At 41.9% G+C, this 24,306-nt stretch overlaps 5 protein-coding genes across 5 annotated transcripts; 3 read left to right on the forward strand and 2 right to left on the reverse strand.

The window, feature by feature from the left end:
* Positions 1-2,626: 2,626 nt before the first annotated feature.
* SERLADRAFT_443770 (uncharacterized protein) lies at positions 2,627-6,066 on the forward strand (the record flags this gene model as incomplete). The annotated part of the gene is made up of 12 exons (XM_007324388.1): positions 2,627-2,843; positions 2,898-2,990; positions 3,044-3,414; positions 3,465-3,683; positions 3,738-3,917; positions 3,973-4,169; positions 4,328-4,424; positions 4,470-4,630; positions 4,682-4,778; positions 4,829-5,008; positions 5,056-5,253; positions 5,305-6,066. The coding sequence occupies 12 exons, from the start codon at positions 2,627-2,629 to the stop codon at positions 6,064-6,066; spliced, it is 2,772 nt and encodes a 923-aa protein (XP_007324450.1).
* A 1,116-nt stretch (positions 6,067-7,182) lies between these two features.
* Positions 7,183-8,863, forward strand: SERLADRAFT_353171 (uncharacterized protein; the record flags this gene model as incomplete). Its single annotated transcript, XM_007324389.1, has 3 exons — positions 7,183-7,251; positions 7,309-7,579; positions 8,568-8,863. Coding segments are annotated over 3 exons (636 nt in total), but the record flags the coding sequence as incomplete, so codon positions are not given.
* A 2,906-nt stretch (positions 8,864-11,769) lies between these two features.
* Positions 11,770-12,758, reverse strand: SERLADRAFT_480462 (uncharacterized protein; the record flags this gene model as incomplete). Its single annotated transcript, XM_007324390.1, has 6 exons — positions 11,770-11,918; positions 11,973-12,090; positions 12,146-12,203; positions 12,275-12,297; positions 12,374-12,437; positions 12,488-12,758. 6 exons carry the CDS (start codon positions 12,723-12,725, stop codon positions 11,859-11,861), a joined length of 561 nt encoding a protein of 186 aa, XP_007324452.1.
* A 2,107-nt stretch (positions 12,759-14,865) lies between these two features.
* On the forward strand, positions 14,866-16,276 carry SERLADRAFT_403559 (uncharacterized protein; the record flags this gene model as incomplete). Its single annotated transcript, XM_007324391.1, has 10 exons — positions 14,866-15,026; positions 15,081-15,236; positions 15,291-15,334; positions 15,398-15,418; positions 15,475-15,556; positions 15,614-15,701; positions 15,756-15,838; positions 15,890-16,005; positions 16,062-16,138; positions 16,202-16,276. The coding sequence occupies 8 exons, from the start codon at positions 15,324-15,326 to the stop codon at positions 16,216-16,218; spliced, it is 495 nt and encodes a 164-aa protein (XP_007324453.1).
* A 5,905-nt stretch (positions 16,277-22,181) lies between these two features.
* SERLADRAFT_443774 (uncharacterized protein) lies at positions 22,182-22,390 on the reverse strand (the record flags this gene model as incomplete). The annotated part of the gene is made up of 2 exons (XM_007324392.1): positions 22,182-22,257; positions 22,311-22,390. 2 exons carry the CDS (start codon positions 22,388-22,390, stop codon positions 22,182-22,184), a joined length of 156 nt encoding a protein of 51 aa, XP_007324454.1.
* Between the last annotated feature and the right edge of the window lie 1,916 nt (positions 22,391-24,306).

A 24,306-nucleotide genomic window follows, 5' to 3' on the forward strand; every position in this document is an offset into this window, starting at 1 on the left:
TATGATAAAACTTAAATTTTTGATATAATGTAGAGTATATAAGGTCGTGAAGAAAATGTTATAACATTGTGTATAAAATTTGCATGTGGTTGATTGAGACAAGATATTATAATATTTTTCAGACAATCATATATACTCTATAACATCAATTTTTCTGATTTTTGTTAAAATTTTTGTTAAAATTTTTTGTAGGAAAACCATTTAGTATAATACTCATGCATGATAGCTTAGAAATCCCTATAAAAACCTTGTGAAAAGTGTGATAACAATTTGTAGACAACATTTTTCTGTATCCAATTTTTGAATTTATCAGAATTTTCATATTCAAACATTATATGCAACATATTCCATACAAAATATTGGGAGATCCTAGGCTATTTAGCACATCATTAAAACAGGACCTATACCCTACATCTGGGAACTTGCTGGATCAAAAATTATATGTTCACCATGGGTTTTAGTCAAATGATTTAACCTCTTTCCCCAGTCTAACATAAAGTCTAATAAGAATGCTTTATGATATTATAGCATTCTGCCCAATTTACACAGCTAGGTAGAACATGTTGTTTCTTGTATCTTTGATCTGAAGATAGATCAAAGATAACCCATATATATATCCAACAGTCTGACATCTTCTTTTCATAGAGTTGGGTGCCGTCCATTGAAAACATGGGCACAGTGTCACCTTCTTTAACTTTACCTTCCTTAACAGTGTGTATGTATTCTTTGCCTGCAAAGAAATCCTCATATTTATTTAGTTTGTCTTCTATATTGAGTTCATTGAGTAGTTTTTGAGTTTTTGTGTGACAATGTTGCATATTCAATGCGCTAGCAGAGTCTCTCCAGAAAGCTTGAATCTGGGGTCCGATGGGTATGGTATGGAATTGTTGTTTTGGTTTCTTTGTTTTCTCTTGAGTAGCCTCCAAGATACGCTTGTCATACCAAGAGGTGTTGCAATGAGGACATACTTCTAAGTGAGCAAAGGGTCCTGTATATGCTATGCACAAATTGGTGCACATGTTGTGGATTAATGAGTTGACACCTCTGAGTTCAACCATTTGACACTTCATGCAATAATGGGATAAGATTCTGTCAGCATATTCTGGATGCAATTGTGCATAGGCCTTGCAAACATCATTATATACTTGCTCTGAAGTGTTTGTTGCTGCCAGGAAGAGATCAAGAGAGAAACATTTGTGAGAGTCTTTGAGGGTGCAAGGATGTTGGGGAGGATTTTGAAGCCGCTCAAGCGTTTCTGGGTGGATTGGGACACTGGGGGCATCCAAATTTGCATTTTTTCTGGCTCTGACAAATTTGATAGCAGTTTGAAGATCTTCAAGCTGCGTGAGATCAGATATTTCTTGTAACTCAGCCTCATCGAGTTCTTGACTATTGTCCACCGCAGGATCATCAGAAAAATCCTCTTCAGGTGATACTCAATTATCTTTGTCATCTGGAGGCTTAGAAGAATCAGGAGTTTGCAAGCGAGGGGATTGGGGATCTATGTATGTATGCTAATATAGATTAGATATATGGAATATGTACAAGATATGGAAAGACACACAGATGCTTCCTCGACTATATTTTGCTGTGTCTCCACCGTATTGTGGGCTCCTTTTTGTTTCTTGAGTAGCCTTGTAGGTATTGACAAAGATGTCAAAGAGGATGGGATAGATGCTTCTGCTCAAAAGCCAAGTTCTACAGCCTTCTATGCTATAAATTGTTTGGTTGCGTCAGACATATGTCCTTTGCGAAATCCTTTGTGCCTGTAGTAGGTTTTTTTGGATATTTTCTTGAGGACACCCCTGCAATACTTGATGCAATCACAGTGAAATTCTTTCAGTTGGGGAGAAATGGGGTCCATGGAGATGTGGTGGAAGAATGAAGGCAAAACGAGACTGAGTAGTGCACTCATGTATTTACCCAACTATGCTACACAGTCTTGTGCTGTCCTCAATATGTCGAGTTGTGAATGTTCGAGTGGCGATCGGATCAGATCAAGTTGAAGTTGAGTTGAAGTCCATAATCTCAATCGTTTTGAATCATGAAAATTTTACGCTAAATTGGTCTAATTGTTTGGCAATCAGACATTGCCTGACAATCTATCTAATTCTGGTTCTATTTTGTCATTTCTGGCTGGGGATGAAATTTTATATTGGAAATATACTTTTTTATTATATATAGCAGGCTAGTAGGGACAAGACACCTCAGATATTCCAGTGAACTCTGCGCCAACTTCACTGGAATATCCAAGTTGTGACTAGTCAAAGAGATTACTGATCTAAATAAACACGAAGACTCAGTGTTCTGGGGAACAACTCTTTGTATTGAATTAAGTACCTAAATAAACACTAAGACTACCATGTCGGAGATTTCCTATACTGGTTGCAAGAGCACGTGATTGGGTTGGTGTGATAAGCAGCGTGCAAGCAGTGTAGCTTACTAACAGTCGGCCGGTTCGGTTGCAACCAGATGGCAACCGTATTGCGTCCGCATCGATTCGCTCTCACCAACGACGACGTCCTTCAATCTGTCTGTACATAGTCAGTTTTGCCCATAACTGTATATCTGTACTGGCTTCAAGCTCTATCCTCAAGAACTGTGTATCAACAACTCCTTGATAAACATGCCGAAGGACAAGCAAAAGGTTCCCAGTGTGTATCTCCACACAGAATCTATTGCTCTTGACAATCACGATGATGGCCTCAAAGCTTGCCCTTCCTGCGGGGGACGTTTCAAGCCTATGGGCCTCCCCAGACACAAAGCAACATGTATAAAGCGGATGGCAGATTTGGCGCAAGACCTTCAATTAGACAAGCAGCTTCGGAAAGAAAAAAAAGAAGGTAGGCAGATCAGTCTGACATGGAAACTGAGTACTCATTAACGTTTCTGCTTAGCGAAAAAACTAGAGAAACAATTTGCAGTGGGATCTTCGTCAAAACATGTATGGGAAAACACCGACACCAATTTTGACGTAGAAGATAACTATGGTAGGTATATATCAGTCTGGTGCTTGTCGGTCGTTACTATTTTATCTTTACAGGATCATCTCGTTTTCATGATGCACCCCCTGTCGGGCTGAACTTCATGGGGGAAAGTCTTCAAATAGATGATATCAAAACTGAGTACCACCCTACACGTGGCCGCACTGCAAAAGTGGACCATTTCTCTGATTTCAAACGTGGATTTTCTGCCAAAGCACGCATCAAAAACTCATGTCCGTGGCAGCCATTCAAATCTCGGGTCGACTTTGAATTTGCGGAGGTCGCTCTTGAAGCAGCGTTAAATAAAGACCAGATAAATAGATTAGTCAAGGTCATTCACCAGAGTTTACAAGACCCTGGCTCGTTCACTCTGAAAGATCAATCTGACCTTTACGAGACATGGAAGATTGCTTCTCATGCCCTAACTCCGGTTTGTGTACACATTTATTGCGTATGAGAACTGACAACAAATAAGTCCAGTTTGAAAAGACTGTAATCAATGTACCATATCAAGGCAAAGACCATTCCTTTGATGTTCATTTTCGTTCGCTGTGGGATTGGGCATTGGACTTATTAGGGAACCCGCACCTCTCAGAGCACTTTGTATTTGATGCCAAACGGCTTTCCAAATTTAACGGTGACAATTTTGTACAATTCATTGACGAACCATGGACAGCTGGGGATTTCTGGGATATTCAAGTACGTGATGTTGAACTTATTTGCTATTGTATACAATTAATATACATGTTGTAGTCAAGGCTTCCAGATGGTGGAAAGCCTCTATGTTTTATTTTATATGCTGATAAAACAATTCTGTCTTCTTTCGGGACTGTAAAGGGCTATCCCGTAATTGCACGATGTGCAAACTTGCCCACTGATATCCGAAATGGTACAGGTGTCGGAGGTGGAAGAGTTGTAGGGTGGCTTCCGGTGGTATATATTATTCAATCCACACTATTATACAGAGCATAATGGTTATTCATTACAGGTGCCGGAAGATGAGGAACATAAGGGTAAAAAGAGTTTTGCTAACTTCAAGAATGTCGTATGGCATGAATCATTTTTGAAAGTTGTTGAATCTTTAGAACTTCACGCCAAGACTGGCTATTATTATCAGCGCACTGAGGGTGATGTTCTTTATCTTTTCCCTATTATTTTGATACTTTCTGCTGACTACGAGGAACAGTAAGTAAATTCTTTGTATCCATCAACTAGTTATTTATCCTTCATAGATGTGCAATGTCTTCATTACGTGGGACAAATTGTAATTTTCCGTGCCCAATATGCCTTGTACCGAGGGACAAACTTTCAGATACAACACAGACATTTACTTGTCGGACCAGTGCTCATTCAGAATCTATATTACTAGAAGCGGAGCAGCAGCAAACAGCGGCAGACAAGGAAATTGTCCTCAAAAACTGTGGACTTCGTCCTGTTAAGGTGAGATATCTTTAATACTGCTATATTATGCTCATATGGGATAAGAATGTCTTTTGGAGGTTCCGTTACTCTGATGTGCATCAAGCATTATCTTGGGACCGGCTACATGCACATAATAGTGGCCTATGGGGCCATCATCTCTGGAAGGAGTTTCTATTCTGGATAGAAGCAGAGGGCCGAGCAGCATCCCATCAGCTTGATGATCAGTACGCACTCTTATCTTATTAACACTTATAACATATATTAAATCACACTAGGTTCAATGGTATGCCTCGTTGGCGAAATCTGAACCATTTTGACAGAGTGGCTAGCATAGAATTTTCGGATGCAACAAAGCATGAAGATATATCCAAGGTATAATCAGTATGGTTCGTCCTTCGTCGTTTTTTAAATACCTATTGTAGATGGTTATCTTTGCTTCGCACAATATATTTGATGTTCGATTACACAAGCCAGCACATCTTCTTTTGAAGAGCATTCACCTCTTCCTTGATGTTGATATGTATACAGGACTAACAGTTCACACGACAGAGACTATTGCAGCTGGTAGACAAGCTTTGAAGCTATTTTCACAAGCTATGGATGTAGGTTGCCATCATTATTTTTCATTAATTATTAAAGACTTGTGCAGGAATATTTAAAGGCGGCAGATGGACTTAGAGACAAAAGTTGGAACTTTCCGAAGATGCACATGAATAAACATGCATTTGAAGACATCGAAGCAAAAGGCGTAACCCGGAACTACAATACAAAACCAAACGAGCAGTTACATGGCCCACTCAAGGATTCTTATCGATTCCGAACAAACTTCAAACACGTTGCTGAACAGGTTGGTCTGTCTAATTTATAAGGACAACCAGTATCTGATATCATCACTTAGATCCTTCAGGCTGACCATTGGTGTCTGGTGTCATGCTTTATCCGCCAGGATATAGCAGCTTTTGATAGCCAGTTAATGGGTGATCTTGAAGGGGATGAAGTTGACTTGAAGATCACCGAAACGAGTCATGTGTCCCTAGGCTCAAAGTGTCCTGCAACATCATTTCAAGGCCTGGAAGAAGCACGCAAGGATGATACAGCATTCACAAGCTTTCGTATAAGGCTCTCAAATTACCTTAACATATTTTTCAGCGCAAATAATATAGCATTCCCTGGTGGGAAACACATCAAATTGGGGGCTGAAGACAAGATTACAGAATATTGTTTCATGAAAGTTGACTATGAATCTATAGTCGATTGGCGACAATATACCAATTACCTTCGATGTAACCCTTGGTTTTACAATCATCCACGATATGATTGTGTCCTACTGCAAACAGTGGACTCAAGGATTTTCGCTCGCCTCATCATGCTATTTATTTGTACCATTGATCAGGTTGATTATCCGTTTGCGCTGGTTCAACCATATGATGCTCCAGTAGGTCGGCGGCGACACAAAGACAAGGACCTTGGGCTCTGGCAAATTCAGGCAAAGTCACGCTCAGATGCTGGGTTCGTCCCTCTTCGTTCAATAGTTCGTGGTGCAGCTATGGCCCCAGACTACGAAGTTTCTGGCGACTTCTTTCTCATTGACACAGTCAATTCTGATTGGTTCTTGCGCACAAAGAAGATGTGGTCCGAATTGCCAGCGAAGCATACCTAAGGACAACTGGGAACAGACAAGCAGTCCCTAGTATGGATATTCCGTCGTTCTCCACCTTTGGCTTCAGTCTGCAACGTTCTTACCCTTTCATTTTTCATTTCTGTCGTCTATCATATCCTAGTTATTGTTTAACGGACATTTCTTGTTCATGGCTTCGAATATTCCTGTGAGCTTTCTCTATCTTTTACTCGCTCATTGCTGTGACTTCATCGCTCATTGCGCGCTCATTTAATAGACACGGCGTGTAACGCGGACGACTCGTACAACAACTCTTAAAGATAACGAGAATGCCAATGCTTGTCCATCGCGTCTTACTGCCCGAGTGAAACCCCCATCATCGAATGGCTCTGGTACTGCTACGATTGGTGGTCTGACCTGAGCTACTGCTGCAACCGCTGCATCTTGAGCAAAGGCGAACGGTAATGATGAGAACAAGGTCAATCTCGCCGCTCAAGGGAAGAGAAAGCGTGAGGCTCTGGGAGAAGTCACGAGATTTGTGAACAAGAACAAAACCACTAATGTTCCAGCTAAGGAAGTCAAAGGGAAGAGGAAAGAAGCTGATCCCGTCAAGGAGGTTAAGGAGAAATTTGATGGCGTCGTGATCAAGTCAAAACCGTCCCTGGTTGCTGCAGCAAGGCAACCGTTGTGCACTGTCTCAGGTTCTACGACACGTCTTGCCACAAGGAGTACAGTTGTGGCACCTCAAGTGCAGAATCTGGACAAGGTGAAGGAGGAGTCTGGAAAGGTTGCAGATGAAGATGCCATGGCAATTGATGACCATCCAACTACCAATGCAGCTCCCTCAGCAGAACCTCAGCCACACCGGGTCTCGACAAGACGTTCGGGTTTAGCTTTGCAAACCGTTGTAGACGAGACTTGTCCATCAGAGGTTCCAACTCGCCTGCCAACTCGGCCCCCGCAAAGCACGAGGATGACGTCGAGGACAATGGTGTCTTCAAGAAGCGGCGCACGTCCTCAGACATCCCTGACGAAGTGAAACTCTTCGAACAAGAACAGTTACAACAGGAAGCCGAAGAAGCTGCTCTTGAAGCTTACGCAGATAGTGAACCAGAGGCAGATCCCTACGGTGACCAATGGGATGACCTCGATGCCGAGGATGCAGACGACCATTTGATGGTTAGCGAGTATGTGATTGAGATCTTTAACTACATGAAAGAGATCGAGGTGCGCATTGTTTTGACATACTCATTAACTATATCACTGATGATTCATAACGTGCAGCTTACCACTATGCCCAACCCGAACTACATGGAAAGCCAGAAAGAGCTTGCGTGGAAGATGCGTGGAATCCTCACTGACTGGCTGGTCCAAGTCCACGTCCGTTTTCGTCTTTTGCCAGAAACGCTGTTCTTGTGCGTTAACCTTATCGATCGATTCCTTTCCACACGCGTCGTTTCCCTTGCAAAGTTGCAACTAGTCGGTATCACTTGCCTTTTTGTTGCGGCAAAGGTTGAAGAAATTGTGGCTCCATCCGTTGCGCACTTCTTGTACTGTGCCGATTCTTCGTACACTTATCTTCGCCAACGTCTCTTGTTGAAAACGGGAGGGCTCTCGTAAATGCTGCGTGTTATTCAAATGGTTGGGTGAACACCAGTGCGAGTTTTGGCGAATACAACTTTGGTGCGCACTATCTGTCCTCGTTTGGGTATTGTCAATGAACTGAATTCATTCTTAGACCTTTCCGATAGGAAACTATTCAAGTTTGCTTTAGATCCTCCTACTTTAGCGTCGGAGGAACAAGGAAGGCTTGGCTCGTGGGCTCGGGATCTCAAGGACTGGGGGGCAAGCCCGGGCGTTATGGACTGGGACTACTTCACGCTAGATGATTTATCTAGCTTTGAAAGCACAGACTTTGAATATTTGTCTGTTTATTTTCATAGTTATGACCGAAAACGCCCGGGGAAAATAAACAGACACGAGTCCGAAATACAAGATCCTGAACCGCTCACAGACGAGGCTAGGACTTCTCAACGTAGAGCTCGATCTCTTTCACAAGAACCGTCTCCAAATGATTTGGTAAGGCCATCTAAAAGGACCCATTATGACATCTCTCCACTTTTCACAGTGATACCTCAGGTTCGTGGTCTTTTGGCTTAGAGCAACTTTCAACATTAATCGTCCTAAATGGATCGCACAATAGCCCCACTTTTACTCTGCCCGTTTTACAGATTGCCCGCCTAAAACTGCGTTGCGCGTTAAGCCCTATGCCACAACAGACAAAGTACCATTTTCACCATATAATTCCAAATCAGTCCTGGAATATCTGGATACTCCTTATGCTAGGGGAGCTTAGCTTATTCCTGTACGTGGAAGACCACCCTGGGATGACGCAACCGTCGCAGTCATATTGGATCCACTACCGGGCGAGGACATTCTGCTTCCCAGTGGCCCAGTATCAGGGGTAGCGAACAATTCTCAGATCGCTTGGACACACCCAGCTCTGCTCGCTTTCTGGGATTTTCTTATATCTCTCAGGGAAGCAAATACTCTTGGACCTATCTCGCTCGAAACTGAGATCCTCCAAGCAGAGTGCTATGTCTTGAAGACGCTCAACTGGAATTTGAGTTATCCCAGCCCAATGCACTTCTTGAGGCGGATCAGCAAGGCAGACGAATATGACGTGAAGGCTCGCACGATTGTCAAGTACTTCCTCGAGATTCAATGCCTAGAGTGGAGATTGTTGGCTGCACCTCCATCATTGATAGCTGCTGCTGCTATTTGGCTTGCCAGGCTGATTTTGGGTCAGGATAAGTGGGTGAGTAGACTGACAGGATGATTATCCGCATTCGTTTGATCACTAAATTTATATTAAACTCCGAACCTTGCTCATTACTCGTCTGACGCCGAGAGTACCATCATTCCTACCGCAAACTTGAAAAAGATTATCTGTAATGGTAACATCATCAGTAGTGGAAACGACAGGAGAAAAGGTGTTTGATGTAATATGAACGTCATACATCCAACGCACCAAAGGCTTGCTGCATCCTCATGTTACAATGTATACATAATGGAAACGCAGCATCCTCGTGTTTCATTTTATGTAAGTCGGCTGCAACTGCTTTAAAATCTCGCTGTTTATGTTTGCCCTCCCAGCATTGACGTGACCCAACATTCCTCAGCCAGATGCCTCAACACGGTGCAAGACGACATGACGGCAATTCAGACTCAGATGAACAAGAGAACTTTAATCGTGTCTTTTCTTCAGAAACAACTGACGACTGTGATGATTCGGAGGAGAGCTGTGACGAACCTGGCAACAAGAAGCACACATTTGAGGGCCAGTCATCTAATAACAGCCATAGACAGGATCTCCTGGCACTTGCGATGCCGGGAGATGGTGCATCCATTGCAGAGCTCAGAAAAGTAAGTAAATGCGTTGCCTTCTGCGGATCATAAAAATCAAGCATCATCACAGGCACTTCAGGCTACGCAACTGCACTTACATGAGATCCGCAATGACAACAGGCGGCTGAAAAGGGACAATGCATTGCTTAAGGCAAAGCAGCCTACACGAGCTCGGGCATCAGCTGTCCCAAAGGAGGTCATTGCTCACGATGAGGAGATTGGGAAGCTCGCAAAGAAATATGGGATTATGGTTGATATGTCGGTAAATTTACTGTGGTTTCGAGCAGAACGGCCAGCTGGATCCGATGTGCCGATAGTGGACTCTCCAAAACGCTATGCATCAGCACTTGCGGAAGAGCAGACGCAAATTAGAGAACTGCATGAATTCATTCCCATCCACTTCCATCGTTTAATGAAGGATAGCCAGCATCTCGGCAACCTGGTATGTCTGTTTTACGCCATTCATTTCATATGTAAAAGTAACAAATTGTTTTTTTATAATCTAAGTTTCAAAAAAGGCTACGCAGTGGCCGTTCAGATGTCATTTTCAAAATTTGTGGCGAAGCCAGCAAAATATTTGGTCTCCCACAGCATTATTTTGAAGTCCTGTTTGACAGGACCTCAGTTCCGGAGCTGAAAATATTACAAGGAGCCAAACTGGTCGGAGAGCAAATAAAGTATGATATGTTCCCACCTGTTCTGTTTCCTGACGGTGTAATGGACATGAAAAATGTCTTTGGAAGTACCGCAATTGCCAAGGTAATGTAGTCACTAAAATCATGTACGAGAACTGACTTACCGTTGTTGCTCAGATTCTCAAAGTCGCATTTCATGGACCAAAGTCACTTGAGGGTGGCCGCGCTGGTGGTAAAAGTAATGCAAAAACATGGGATGTCACCATGAATACTCCAGGATCTCTAGCATGGGGAGCAGTTGTGGTGAGTTAAAAGTAGACTATTCTGAGCGGCTGTCATTCTGATCTTGCTATATAGGCTGTTTTCTTAGTTTCTCCTGACGAAGAATTTCCACATGATGGCAAAGGTGCCAAATCAGGTTTAAAGTACTTTGACCTGTTCCGCAACTACAAGAAAATCCTCATTATGAAAGCTGACAAGAAACAAGTCAAAGAGATATACAAAATCTTTGACCGGTACATTTTTTCTTCACGCAAGACTATTCAGGCAGTTATAGCAGGGCAAGAAGATCACTATAACGAAGAAGTTGAACAAGCAATGGCCAAAATGGATATTTCTTCTGACGAAGATGATATTGGAGTAGTAGTGGCAACCGCTGCACCATCTGCCGTGCAGATTAATGTTTTATCTACTGATAACATTTTCTCTCGCAAGCTCGTTGGCACTGATGGAGTTGATATTTTAGAGGAGGAGGCCAGAGATAATATTACCAATGCACCGGTGATGAAAACCAAGAAGGGTCAAAGTGGTAAAGTGAAGTCTGCAGAAGTAGCTACAGGTAGTAATGAAATTGGCACCACTACTACAAAGCGCACTCGTCGTACCAAGTAGCTATTTGATTTCATACTCTAACATGTTTGTTACAAATCAACCTTTGCTGATACTTGTGTGGTGTTGCAATCACTTCGTAAGTACATTACAAGCAGTCCAGCAAAACAATTAGTTATATTGATGTACACTTCTATAGTAATGTCAGCTCTTTGGCGAAGTGGTTATATTGAAAAAAAAACTTGGTTGCAATGGCTCTTGCAAGTGGGGTGACCGCGGGTTCAAATCCCTGTCAGTACAAATACCATACTTACAATTGGAATAAAATATTGCAATTTATTTTGTCTCTTGCAAAGCCAAAAAAATATTGTTTTTCAGATACTCCTAAAGGGGATACAATATTGATTGCAATTGATTACAGGTTTCAGACCCAGTGATTACGATTAGATTGTAGTTGCATTGCAAAGATAAGGGTTTTCCCGATAATCAATTGCAACTGGTGCCGTTGATTGTGGGCTTGCAATCCAGTGCAATACCTTGCAGCCACTTCCAGAAATCTCCGACACAAGTCTGATAACCTAGGTACATTTGGTAGAAAATAAGTAAATATCTCACCTCAGTATTCTGAGGAACAACTGAGGTGGTTACATCGCAACAACTCGATATATGTAGGTGAACGGAAGCATAATTTTTCTGATGGTGGTATATTGGGTGCACGGGCCACCCCATTCTTCTCACTTTCCTTTTACAGACTTCGTCAACGCTTGCCCCGTTATCTGCTGTGTCCAACAACTAGATCATACATAACCTCTAAAAACAAGAATTCAGATTAACTTATTTTGTCTGAGGTACTTATTGCCTTGATCCATCTTAGTTCATCTTAACTGACTATTCAAAATTGTTTAGAGGAAAGTAAGTTTACTGATGGCCCGTAGGGACACTGAAGCAATTGTCGAAGCATTTTTAACTATGTTTACCCAGTTTAGCTAGGATTAAGAGACAGCCACCCGCCAAAATAACAACCTGACATGTACCTGAATCAGTCACACATTTAGAAGACTTTGGGCCCAAACCTACCGAGGCAAATGTTACCCCTTTCCACCAGACATAATAAGGGCCGAGGACCGCACCAGTGATGGGGGTTCCAATGAGGGAAGCCACACCAACGGGAAAAAGGGACACACCCATGCGCCTTCTATACAAGGAGCCTTGATATCAGTAATAGCGACAACAAAGTTACTAATACGCACCCAATGTCAACACCTTTAGGTGACAGAGAAGCGATCACAGGGAGATAGAGCGATATAGCTGCAATGAAAAAAACGAATTCAGTAAGTTTGGGGCTCATTACAACTAATAGCATAGTATATGTGACGCACTGGGACCAAAGAAAAAACCATAGCTAGAATCGGAAAATGAGGAATTGGGCATTGCCCAACTGTCAGACAGAACTTGTAACATGGATATAAAACACAAACAAAATTGAAAACAGTACCACTCCATAAGGCGTGGTACATCCTAATAAAGCAAATCCGACGGCTCCTACGATATTTATATCAATTTAGACTCCAACTTTAATAAGATATACATACCGCAACATAACGTGCAAGGAATGTACACTTCCAAGGCACCAAACCGATCCCCAAGCCAGTTTGGAATTATGCGACCTGGAATGTTCGAAACGTTGATGATAGCAATAGAATAAAATGCGAGTTCGGGTACGATGCCATGTTGCTCCGCGAAAAGCTGTACGTAAAACAAAGGAAACCAAGTTCCTATTGAAGACACGAAACCCATCAAGAGAACTATGATGTAAGAGCGGTCCCACATAAACCTAGTAGCAACTTTCTGTGACACCGGGGGGGAATTGCATTCAACTGAACTGTTATTAGTAGGCTGGGACAGGTTATTTTCACTATCCACTGTGATTCCGCTTTCGGTTTGAAGGTGGCTGGACAAAGGCGTAGGCGCCTTCGGTGGAAGTGAGATGAGGGCATGGCCAAGCACATGGCATCCTAGCGCAATGAAAGCGAGAATGCGTATGGCCCAACCAAAGCTCAGGCGGCCATGGAGCAGGTAATTGAAAGCGACTGGGAAGATAATCAGCGTTACGACACGAATTCATTGTACCATAGAGAGACAGTCACCAGAAAAGACCGCGCCACCTAAAGAACTGCTTGATGATACGAAACCCTCGAACAGTATATGAGTAAGGACGACAGTAAAACCACTTGGCAAACAGGCCAACTTACCATCGCTAAGGCTTTGCTTTGTTTGAAATGTTGAGCGACAACCGCGGATGCAGGAAGAAATATCAATCCTGCACCAACTCCCATCCCAATTCCTTGGGTGAGGAATATTTGATAATATTGGTGAGGCTTAGCCAGAGACAGCATGAAAAAACTAATCATCGTGAACGTAAGCATGATTATGTGGTATCATAATGTATAAGATGCAAGGTTCCAATGAATCTCACCACAACACAAAAAGGCCGGATCCTAAAACCAACACAGAACGAAAATAGCCCCGATCGAACCTACACATAGCAATACAGTCGTTGAGAGATATTTCGCGACATGGACACATATTAGAGATATTTCCTTACATATAACCACTGAATGGGCTAATGGCTAGGTTTAAAAACAGCGCAATACTTCCTATCCAACTGATCGTCGATGAAGATTCGTTTGATAGGTACGTTTGCACGTAGTATGTCTGCGTCGCTCCAAAGGCAGATATCTACACATTGCTCTCCATGAGAACCTGTAAATGTGGACAACACCATACATACTACACCAACTGTACATAATTGCAGGAGGCAGCAACCAACGACTAGGATAAAGACAGTTAGAGCGCACCACAGATGTAGCATGTGAATTTACCAGTACTCCAGGCTCTCAACGGACCAGAGGCATACATACTAGTAGCCATCTCAAGTATCTGCGTAGGGTTAGAAGCAGTCGTCCTGGACCCCAAAGGCGCCAATTCTATGGAACCAGGAAGGGGAGAGTGAGGGCTCGAACTTGAAGCACTGTAGCGCAATAGACAGTTCCTACCTATATTGTGCTGGTCATCCGACTCGAAAGGTGCGGAGAGCGGTGTAAATTGAGGAAGCGAGGGAACCTCCTTGAATGACTCCCCATTCACAGAGACGTGTGATTCTCCATCCGCGGCACTCAGAAATTGACTACTTTGGTGGGGAGACTTCTGCATAGGCAACTTTTACCTGTTCGGTTTGAATAAACCTGCAACGTTGTGCGAGTAGATATAACGAACTGGTAGGCGGCGAACTGTTTGGTTCGACGATGCTAATTTTTAATCTAGCACGCAGCCTGCCTGCATGCCGGAAGCTCAGTGTAACAGCCATGCACGTTTATAAATACATGTTGATATCAATCTCACGCCGGATGATGAGAACTTCGTCGATTCATCACTTCCAGCATCATTGTTCACGCCCTACACTCCCCCAGCCTTCAAGCTTCAGGTTTCGATGCGGTCTTCTTGCACTGGTTCTGTGATAGATTGCAAGGATGACGCCTTGTACTAGAGTCTAGAATGCCCCGCCTTGCTGAGGAATCAACCATTGGATATCTCCGAGGAATTGGAAATGAAAGCCAGGAACGGGGGTAGACGACAGCCTGAGAATATTAGATGACTAGGCCTCGAGACCCGAGTCCCAGATAATGTTACAAGTATATACATTCTTTTACACATTCACTGAATAAGGACTCATCACCTGAAAGTGAGACCAACCGGCAGCTTAAAACAGAATTCCACACCGAGCTACACAACTTCTGCAAGATTCGCTCTTAAATCTCAGATCTCGGTGTCAATAAACTGTTTGCGCTGCTCGATTCGATGTGGCTATAATCGATATCTCCAACGATCACTATCATGATTGTGATGCTGAGACCTACTCCCAAGCGCTGCCTTGTTAACCATCTTCTCAGTCCTCGCAGTTTTATATATATACATAATCCAAGGACTGCCCTTGAGGTTCAGGCAGTTCGTCCATAATATTCGCAACCAAAATCATTATGGCCTTTACATTAAACCGCAATATCACACCTGAAGAATTGCTTGCGGATACTCAAATCATGCGAAATGCCACGTGGACAAGATATCTTAGCCGTAAGTCGCAATACTTATATTTCTGGTATGAAAGAATAATGTGGAAACGTTCAGTCGCAGGCCTTGTCGTCTTATTGTATGATCATACACTGACTTTTGGAATGGAGGTTCAGTTCATGTGGAAGAGTACCCCTAACCAGACAGCCACGAAAATTCTCTTTCTTTGCAACCGGTATTTCGTTCCGGTTGTTTTACTTGTTCTAGCACATTGTGAGGTTTCATGTTACAATATTTGTATCCCCGCTCACTTGCGTCATGGCACAGCAATGTGCGGTTTTCTGCCAGTGGAACACCACTATGATGATAAAGTGAGCTCGCAATTTGATGATCTTTGTGCGGTTATGACTTAGTTAACTTGCGCTGCACTGTAGGGGTATTATCCAGGCTTTTCAGTTAGTTTGTCACTGGGCTTATGCTCTGTTAGATGTGCCATTCTAATGACCATCAGTTCATCTCTTGCAATCATCTCCATGGGGGTAGAGAATTTTCTTATCTTGACCCGAGTGACTGCGCTCTGGGACCACAATAAGGTATGCTTGGGAACAAGTGCAAGTGTAAATGAATTCATAACGACAGTTTGGCTTCAGATGGCGACGCGCTTAATGTTGATCCTCTATACTCTCAGTTATGGTTGTACAGTTATCACGTCGGTGATCACTATCCTTCACATCTCGGGTTCGTAAACAACAACCCTGTCGTGACCTTATTTGATGTCACCTGGCGATGCAGATGGATTTGTATATTCACGGGTCGGTCGCCTGTGCGTTAGCACAAAAACAAGTCCTGAACTAGTTGCCATTTGGATTGCGCCAGTCTGCAAACGATTCTCGCTCTTTTTTTATTTCACTGACGCGTGATTGTAGTTCCTATTTGATATAGCTGTTCTCATTTTCACGGTCTCTAATGCTCTCGCTCGACCTAGGAGGGCCGACATGCAACTTGCAAAAGTACTCAAGTACGATGGCATCGCATTTTTTGTTGTTGGTAGAGGTTTCTTCTTTTAGTTGAAAGATAGCTGACTACCAGTGTACGTAGACAATCTTATCTTTACGATGCCTCAACATCGCTTTCGCCGCTACCTCTGATCCAAACATTGTACTGCTTCCTGCTTTGTACGTGGCTTCGCTTATGTTTTAAACTCGAACTGACCGTGTACCCTTTACTATCCGTGGCAGCACCGTATGGCCTATGATTGCAGTTATCATTAATCGCCTGCTCCTTGATCTGGATCGTGTGGAAGATACAGGGATAATGGCACTTTTGAGCCAACAGTATGAGCTTGGGGGAAGGCACATCAGGGAAAACGGTCACTTGTGATTGTAAGTAATTGTCAAGAATTGTGCCAAATCACTGTTGTGTAAATTCCCTAGCAATTTTCACGGATTACATCTAACGAGTGCGACGTTATACAGAATTACGAGTAAATTTAACGTGATTCTCGCTTGATAGATAGCAGTCTCGTAAACCTTCCGCTATCTATAAGAAAGGGGACGGACAGTGGTCTGAGTTTTGTGGAGTGCTTTCGGAAGCTCACACTGGATGCTTGACCGGCTAATGTCAGCCACAAAATCCTGTATAAATTCTGAAAGTAGCTAAAATTTTTATTAACATTTTGTGCCAATCTGAAAGTTGGTATGATTTATGCTATTGTCATCTTAAAAATCACCAGGAAAAGTCTGATGGTATCTAGAATGGTCATTACACTTATCTCTATTCTTCAGTGACCAAAATAATTTATTACGTTCTCAGAGTTTTGGCACATTCAAAAGAGTAAGAAGATTATTAATCACTACAAAATTATTGTGTGACTAGAAATAAACTACCTAAGTGATATTGTGAAAATGTTGGGATTGCAAGAAATATTGTACATCGATAAACTTTTGCCTAAATTTTTTAATTCACAAATAGGTGGTGGAGTATAAGGTTTTTCAAATGAGTAACTTTATGTATAATTATTATGTTAGTATCCCGAATTATAAATACTATCACAATTTGACTTATTTTCTGAAAGACTCAATATATTATGTTTTTTTTCATATTATGCACTTTATTTGTCAGACCCAAAACTTGCAAATAAGTAAATATTTAGTACAGCATTAAAAAAATTATTTCTTACCACAAAAATTGAGCATTATTTAAGATATATTAATCAGAAATAAATTTATCATTTTTTCAGTGTTTAGTACCTTGAACAATGTAAAACAAATATAATGTTACACATTAAAATAAACTTAAAATAATGTTAACATTTTGTTGATAGAGCCATAAGCATCTCTGCAAAATATAAGTTAAAGACTGTAACCACCAAGATAAACTCTGGCACACACAGGAACAACACTATAAAGAAGATGAAGATGGGGAGTGGTTACCTTTTAAGTTGCAGTGAGTTAGTTGGTATACAACAGGAGGACTCGCTCAGGAGTCTCCTGGATCTATTGGGGTATATATACTACTCTAGGTTTGTTTGTATATATGTACTATACAGTTAATGGAGGCAGTGGCTGATGATGTCATAGAGCCTAGCTCGTATGGCCAGCTCCACTGCGTGAGAGAGTTGAATCTAAAATAAGAGAAAAGACAATGCGGCGCGAGAAAGAGGAGTTTGAACAAAAGGGGAAATGCCGCGTGGCACCATGTGTGAAAGCTAAAGTTTAAGTTTGAAGTGGAGAATGAAAAGAAAGGAAATGTCCGGAAATTGTGTTATCGTAACAAAAGACCTTGGGTGCAGTGAAAACAGTAGATATCATCATGTGCAAGTGGAAAGATGTGAGACAAATTATTTAAGGGAGAAAAGGCCATGCTCACTAGCTTAAAACCAAATACAGTGATGCTGCCTTCTTAGGGACATATATGTTCTGTGTGTCTCAGGCTGTTGTCATTGACCTAGCCTCTGAATTGATCCCTGAACCTATGAATTCAACCAGTGAATATAATGCAGAGAGAAGTGGACTTAACAAAGTGGACAATGAAGGGGCTAGGGTTGATGAGGATAATATTGAGATAGTGCCACTAGGGATCATAACCTCTCAGCCCAAATGTATATGGACAAAAGAAGATAAAGAGGTGTTGGTCAAACTGGCCTTTGCTAAGAAAGATGAGGGAGAAAAGGGCTCCTTCAAGCCCTCATTTTTTAGTGCAGCTGTAGCAGTGATGGGGGTGATGAGGAAACTGTGAAAATAGATGCTGATGAGGAGGATAAACAAGTCAATAAAGACAATGAAGATAAACTGGCTGGGAAGCCTGAAGACTGAGCTGCAATACCTTCAGCTACCGGGCCTCATTCTAGCACCATCACTATCATGTCCACACCAATCAAACCTGCTTCTTCTAGCAACTGCAGTTCCACCACTTTTGTAACTCCCGTAACAACCAAATATCCTATGGGATACCCAGCTCCCACACCTATTTCAGCCATATCTATCTCATCCACACCCTCTTGCAAAACAGTATGCTCATCTGGAGCAATTGCTGTCAATGGAGTGAAAGATCAGCTCCAGGTGATCAATGAGTGCCAAGAAAGATGAGACAATATCCAGGAAATCTTCAACAACCAGCTGCTCACAAGCTTGGAGGGAATGGCTTCTGCTGCAACAGTAGGAAGCTCTCCATCAATCAGGACCTACCCACATACTTCTTGCCACTTTTGCACAGAGAGGGTTTCCATGAAATCTTGCAGCTTCATCTGGGGCCACATTAGTTAATGTACTATAGATGTCAATGGGGGGGGGCCTCATCAGAAGAAAGGAGGTCCACTGCATTTGCTGTCAAAATGATATCTCCTTCATCCGGTTGCTAGCGCTGACATTAGCCGGTCAAGCATCCAGTGTCATGCTGTGCTCTCAAAAGTGTTGATGATGTGGCTATTAACACTGAAGGCAAGAAAAGGCCTTTTATTTAGAGCAGACCTTAATTAGCAAGCTATATTGACTGTCATATTACTTGAATTAGGTCAGCAACTGGAGACTAGCTTTCTTTCAGATTTTTTCTTGCTAGCTAGTCTTTTATAGATTTATTAGACTCATATGTAAATAATATCAAGGCTAAAAGTGTTGCTCAATATGTGTATTCAATACTTGTTGCTGACTTTGATTTTTGACTGTGGCTTAAGTATTGTGGCAGTAAATCTCTCGTGTGCATGCTTGCAACTAAGCTTGCATGTTATCTTGAGACAGCTGTTCTGCTCGAAAAGCCTCATTCTTTTTTGTCACCAATGCGAGAATATGAATTTCAAGAATTATTTTATATTATGCATTTCAAGTCAGGCTCTCAGCAAGTCAGTAAGACCATGCACTACTATAGTACCAGTAAATGTCTAGCTCACACTTTTAATTAGTGAGGTAACAAGATATCCAGCCTGCTAAGTATCTGGGCCATTAAACCATTATCATAATGAGATACCATGACATGGTAAAATACTAGGGAGTAGTAATTAAACTATACTTCTACTGCTGACTTGAGCCCATAAATTCTGGGTAAAAGCAATCAGTTTAGTCACGTGAACAATGGTCAGAACAGTCAATTGGTCAATTGGTTGATGTCAGAACTGTGACATTTTGGAGTGTTGGAGTTATGGAGTACAGAGATGGAGTAGGGGGGGGGGAGGTAATGGAGTACAAGATTGGGAGTTGGCTTAGCTTGTGCACTAGGCCCTTCTGCAGACCTTGGTCCCTAACTCGTTGGGACGGACGGAGGAGAGTAGAGGATGAAAAGGGAGCAGAGTAAAGATCCTTTGGAGAAGGACCGGAAAGACTTAGAAAGGAACTTGTAAAAAGGCGAGGGAATCTAGTTGATATTTGAACTGCAGGAACGGAGTATAGGAGCTACAACTTATATACTGTTGGAGGAGTAGGAGCTTGTAAGAAGTAACTTGTAATATAGGTACAAAGTTCCATGCGGACAATTATCTTGGAAGTAGTTAACATATTTGATTATATTTTGGACCTCCAAGATTTTGTGAGAATAATGTATTTTGGTTGACATATTCCCATAGATACTATGTTTTGTGTGGCAAAATAGAAATATGTTAACAAAAATACATTATTCTCACAAAATCTTGTAGGTCCAAATTAAACACAAACATTTTAACTATATTCAGGCTTTTTGATCAATTTTGGGTGTGACAAAAGTCAGTTATGCTTGCTGTGTGTGTATTGCACAAGTATTAAAAATAGTGTGAATGCAGAAAAAAGTATGGAAATGCAGAACAAAGTAAGGAAAAGAGCAAAAATCACGGAAAAAAAACTTCAAGAAACCACTACTGCTTGCTCCATGTTGGAAATACAGTAAACCCTCAACTACTTTTTCCTTTGTACTCCTTAACCAAATCTGGCATGGGGGGACTCAATGTGAGGGATTCATAAAGCCAAAACAAGACTGGGCTGTTTGGATGTGGAGGGGTTATTTGTTTGACTAGAATAGCTGCAAATGCCTGATATTCCATCTCAAGATCAGCACCATTTCCACACTCAATTATGACCTTCTCATATATTTCACAAGTGGCCGAGAAGAAAACCCAAGGATGAAAGTGAGTGCCATTTATGTAAATGCCTTGAGGCTGTGGCCAGGGTGGAAGCGTGTCTGGGAAATTTTTTCTGAAAGGAACACTGTCAGAACAGAATAGTTTCTTGTGGTTTCCTGAAAAGCCTGTTGTTCCTGGGTACTTGATAATGTGACAACAGCTACATATTTGATGTAACAACCAAGAGTTTGTATACTCTGGCATACAAATTGTGACAACACCCACAAGACACAGTCTTGGGGCACTAGAGCACAACAAAAACAACACTCAGAAGAAAAGGAAGAGGTGGGAGTGGTTACCCATTTGGTAGGAACAAGTTAGTTGTAGACAATAGGAGGACTCGCTGAGTCCTTCCCCATGTATTGCTCCTGTATATATACTAAAATACATGAGGTACTTGTAAGGACTATTTTATTATTTTCTTATCTTAGCTATGTCTTGGTTCTCAAACACTTTTCCCATTACACCTTTGGCTCTAGAGCTAGAGGTATTGTTTGCCGTTCTACTTCTCATAGCCCTCACAGGCATTCTTAATCATCGCTACCATTTTATATCACAGATCAGAGACTGGGTATCGCTCCCAGCCAGCCAGCACACTGGGTAGGGACTGGTAGTAGGCATCTCGCCAACCAGCTCCAAGCCCTAGTAAAGCCTGGTTATACTAATAACACCTTATTTAGGATCATACCTCATCATGAGGATACAGTTCCTGAACACGCGTGACAATCCTCTATTATTAGTACAAGTCTCTCACCTGCTGATTAATCAAGTTAAAAGTCGTACAATAGTTACTCCCCTTTTTCTTATTGGTCAATTAATTCCTCAGACCACTTTTTGCATATTCTCCTTTCGGTCTGAGGAACGAACAGTTCACTATATAAAGCCTTAGCTATTCATGTATGGCTCTTTAGTTTTCTATTACTGAATTTACCCGCTTTACTCCTCAACAAGAACCTTTGAAGCTTACCTCTCAAAGTCCTCTACTTGCTATATTTACTAGCGTCTGTCGACTTCAAGCTCATCAAACCCCTTACTCCCTGCAAGTGCACAAGGAGACAGGTTTTGTTTTTGTTATAGTTTATCGTTGCCTCACAGTACTGTATAGTTGTAAATAAAGTTTAAAGTCCAATGTTTAGCATATGACCAGTCACATGGTGAGCCTAGACACTGGTCAGGTGATGTGTCACATGACTGGTCATGTGACTTGTAAAAAGTAAAAGTAAAGGTACAAAAAAGTGAAGCGTAAGTAGGTACTGGTACGTCAATTGTAACACAACTCAGACAAGCAGTAGTGAAGTGAGTGGGAGTGGTTACCCCTTAAGATAGGACCGAGTTAGTTGTGGGTAAACAATAAAAGGACTTGCTAAGGAATCTCCTGAATCTATTGGGTATTTATACTACTACAGGTTATTTGTACATATGTACTATACAGTTGATGGAAACAGTGGCTGATAATGTTATTGGGCACAGCCCGTGTGACCAGCTTCACTGTGTGAGAGATTTGTAGCTAAGAAGAAAAAAAAGCAGTGTAGCACAAGAAAGTGGAGTTTGAACAAAATGGAAAGTGCCGCATGGCATAGTGTGTAAAAACTACAGAAGAAAGTCAAAGTGGAGGATGAGATTTAAAGGTCCAAAAATTATGTAAAATGATGCTCTTTAAATTTGGCCTCTGCCTTTGCAGCATCAAAGTACTGGAGAATTTCGTCTTTGAGACTGTTTCATGAGGGCATAATGAAGTGTTTTATTCCTTCAATGATTTTGCAAACATATGTGGAGCAGTTTTGGAGAATGCTTGAGCATTTTTCATTGTCAGCAGTGACATTGTTTGCATGACAGATGCACTCATAGTGGAGAACCCTGACACAAGTATAGTCTCCCTTACACTTCTTAGGAGTATAACCAGTGCCAGGAATTGGCATAGTGATGACTGAGAGAGTAGTAGGTTGATTTATAGTGGAAAATATAGGGGGTAAACGCAAAGCTGGTACAGAAATTGAGTTACTGGAAGAGAGAGATGGGACAGATAAAGTGGTGGGTGAGATAGAAGGTGTGGATGATAAATTACACAATGATTGCTATGAAATGGTTGGAATTTAGCTTGAAGGAAACCACCCCTTGCGGTGGGCTTTAATTGTTGATGATGAGAACTGTTGTTAGGAAACCACACACAAAAACAAACTAACACACAATCCTCCCAGGTTTTACGGAACTTGTGTATGGGCTTTGCCTCCTAGAACAGTGGGGTGGTCTGGTTGTTTGTGAGGTGATACATATGATGATTCTTCAAAGTAAAACCCAGGGATGTATGGGTGTGGGTTTTGAGGAGGAGGAATAGTTGGAATATAGAAGATAGGGGCTTTGTGGCAAGTATAGAGCAGGCTCCTGATGCACAAACTGTAATGCTCAGAAGGACTCTAATTAAAAGGGATGGTAATAATTTCAAAAGTAGAGAGTGACAATGACAGCAGATAACAGTAGTAGCAGTGGAAAGTGTTGTGACCACACTGGCAAGTTGGTTCATTCCCCTGGGTGTTTTGTATACATTGTTGTGAACTGGAGCCTTAGGATGGGTTTCTTCACTCATTGTTGTTTTTGTTTGCAGTCAATCCTGGCACTTAGGATTGGTACATTGACACTCCAGCACTGCAGTTGCCGGCTTACTAATTACAAAAGAGGCGTGGTAAATTCTTATCACCAAATGTTGGCACTAAATGTCTTAGCAACGGTATAGCCTCACCAATAACAACAGACCTTCCTTCGGAAGAAACGGCTTTCTTTCTCCAATCAGGTCTGTCTATGGGAGACTAGATGCACTCGTCCTAAGACGAAAGTCTCCAGACATTTTGGGAACCTCTCAGCGCGGCTTATCCCGTGCCTTCAATGTCTGGTTTGAGATTAGAAATATTGCTAAATAGGTCTGCGCATGATTAGGACCCCTGAATATCCCTATAAAACCCTGATTTTTCAGGAGCCATTTCTGTACAGACAGACTTTGGAAAAATCGGGCATTAAATGTCCGGATCGCCCGCAAGGTTCCAATTTCATGAAAATTTGTCCGGATAGATACACAAGGATGGGTATGTTTGAAATTTTGGGCCAAATCGGTCAAATTGTCCAGATGCACTAACAGGGGATGGGTAGACAACAAGGATGGGTATGTTTGAAATTTTGGGCCAAATCGGTCAAATGGTCCAGATGCACTAACAGGGGATGGGTAGACAAAGTGTAGAGTTGAACCTTGAACCTTGACTACAGCTGCTTTGTAATTACAGCGGGCAGCCTCCTTGACCCCATACAATATTATATATATGATCTATATTGTTAAATTAAACCTCGTCCTGAGTGTCCGAACAAACTGCCTCCTGCCCTGCCTTGTTTTTACCTCGCTGTCGAAAGAGTTTCATGGCTTGATCGAGTTTTTCTACCTGTCGAGAAAACATGTGAAACAACTTGAAATCTTTGTTGCTGATATCAATGTTATTTCCTCTGGACTTCACCGGTTGAGCTAGAAGGCATAGGAATGATGTTGAAGGGAGAATAGTGAATTGGTAAGTTTGATATGCGGCTGTTGCTTCTGGAATTGGGGGAAAATGATTGAGGAAGCGTTGCTGAAAGGTCTGCACAACCACATAAGAGATTGGATTGCTGATATATTTTTGACGCTTGTGACAGCTGCATGTCTCCCGGTTTTCCCACCAGATTTACAGCTCAGAGTGATAACTGAAATGTGTTAAAATCTCAGCATAATTAGTTCAAACGGTC

This window comes from Serpula lacrymans (assembly GCF_000218685.1).
Source record: "Serpula lacrymans var. lacrymans S7.9 unplaced genomic scaffold SERLAscaffold_19, whole genome shotgun sequence".
NCBI lineage: Eukaryota > Fungi > Basidiomycota > Agaricomycetes > Boletales > Serpulaceae > Serpula > Serpula lacrymans.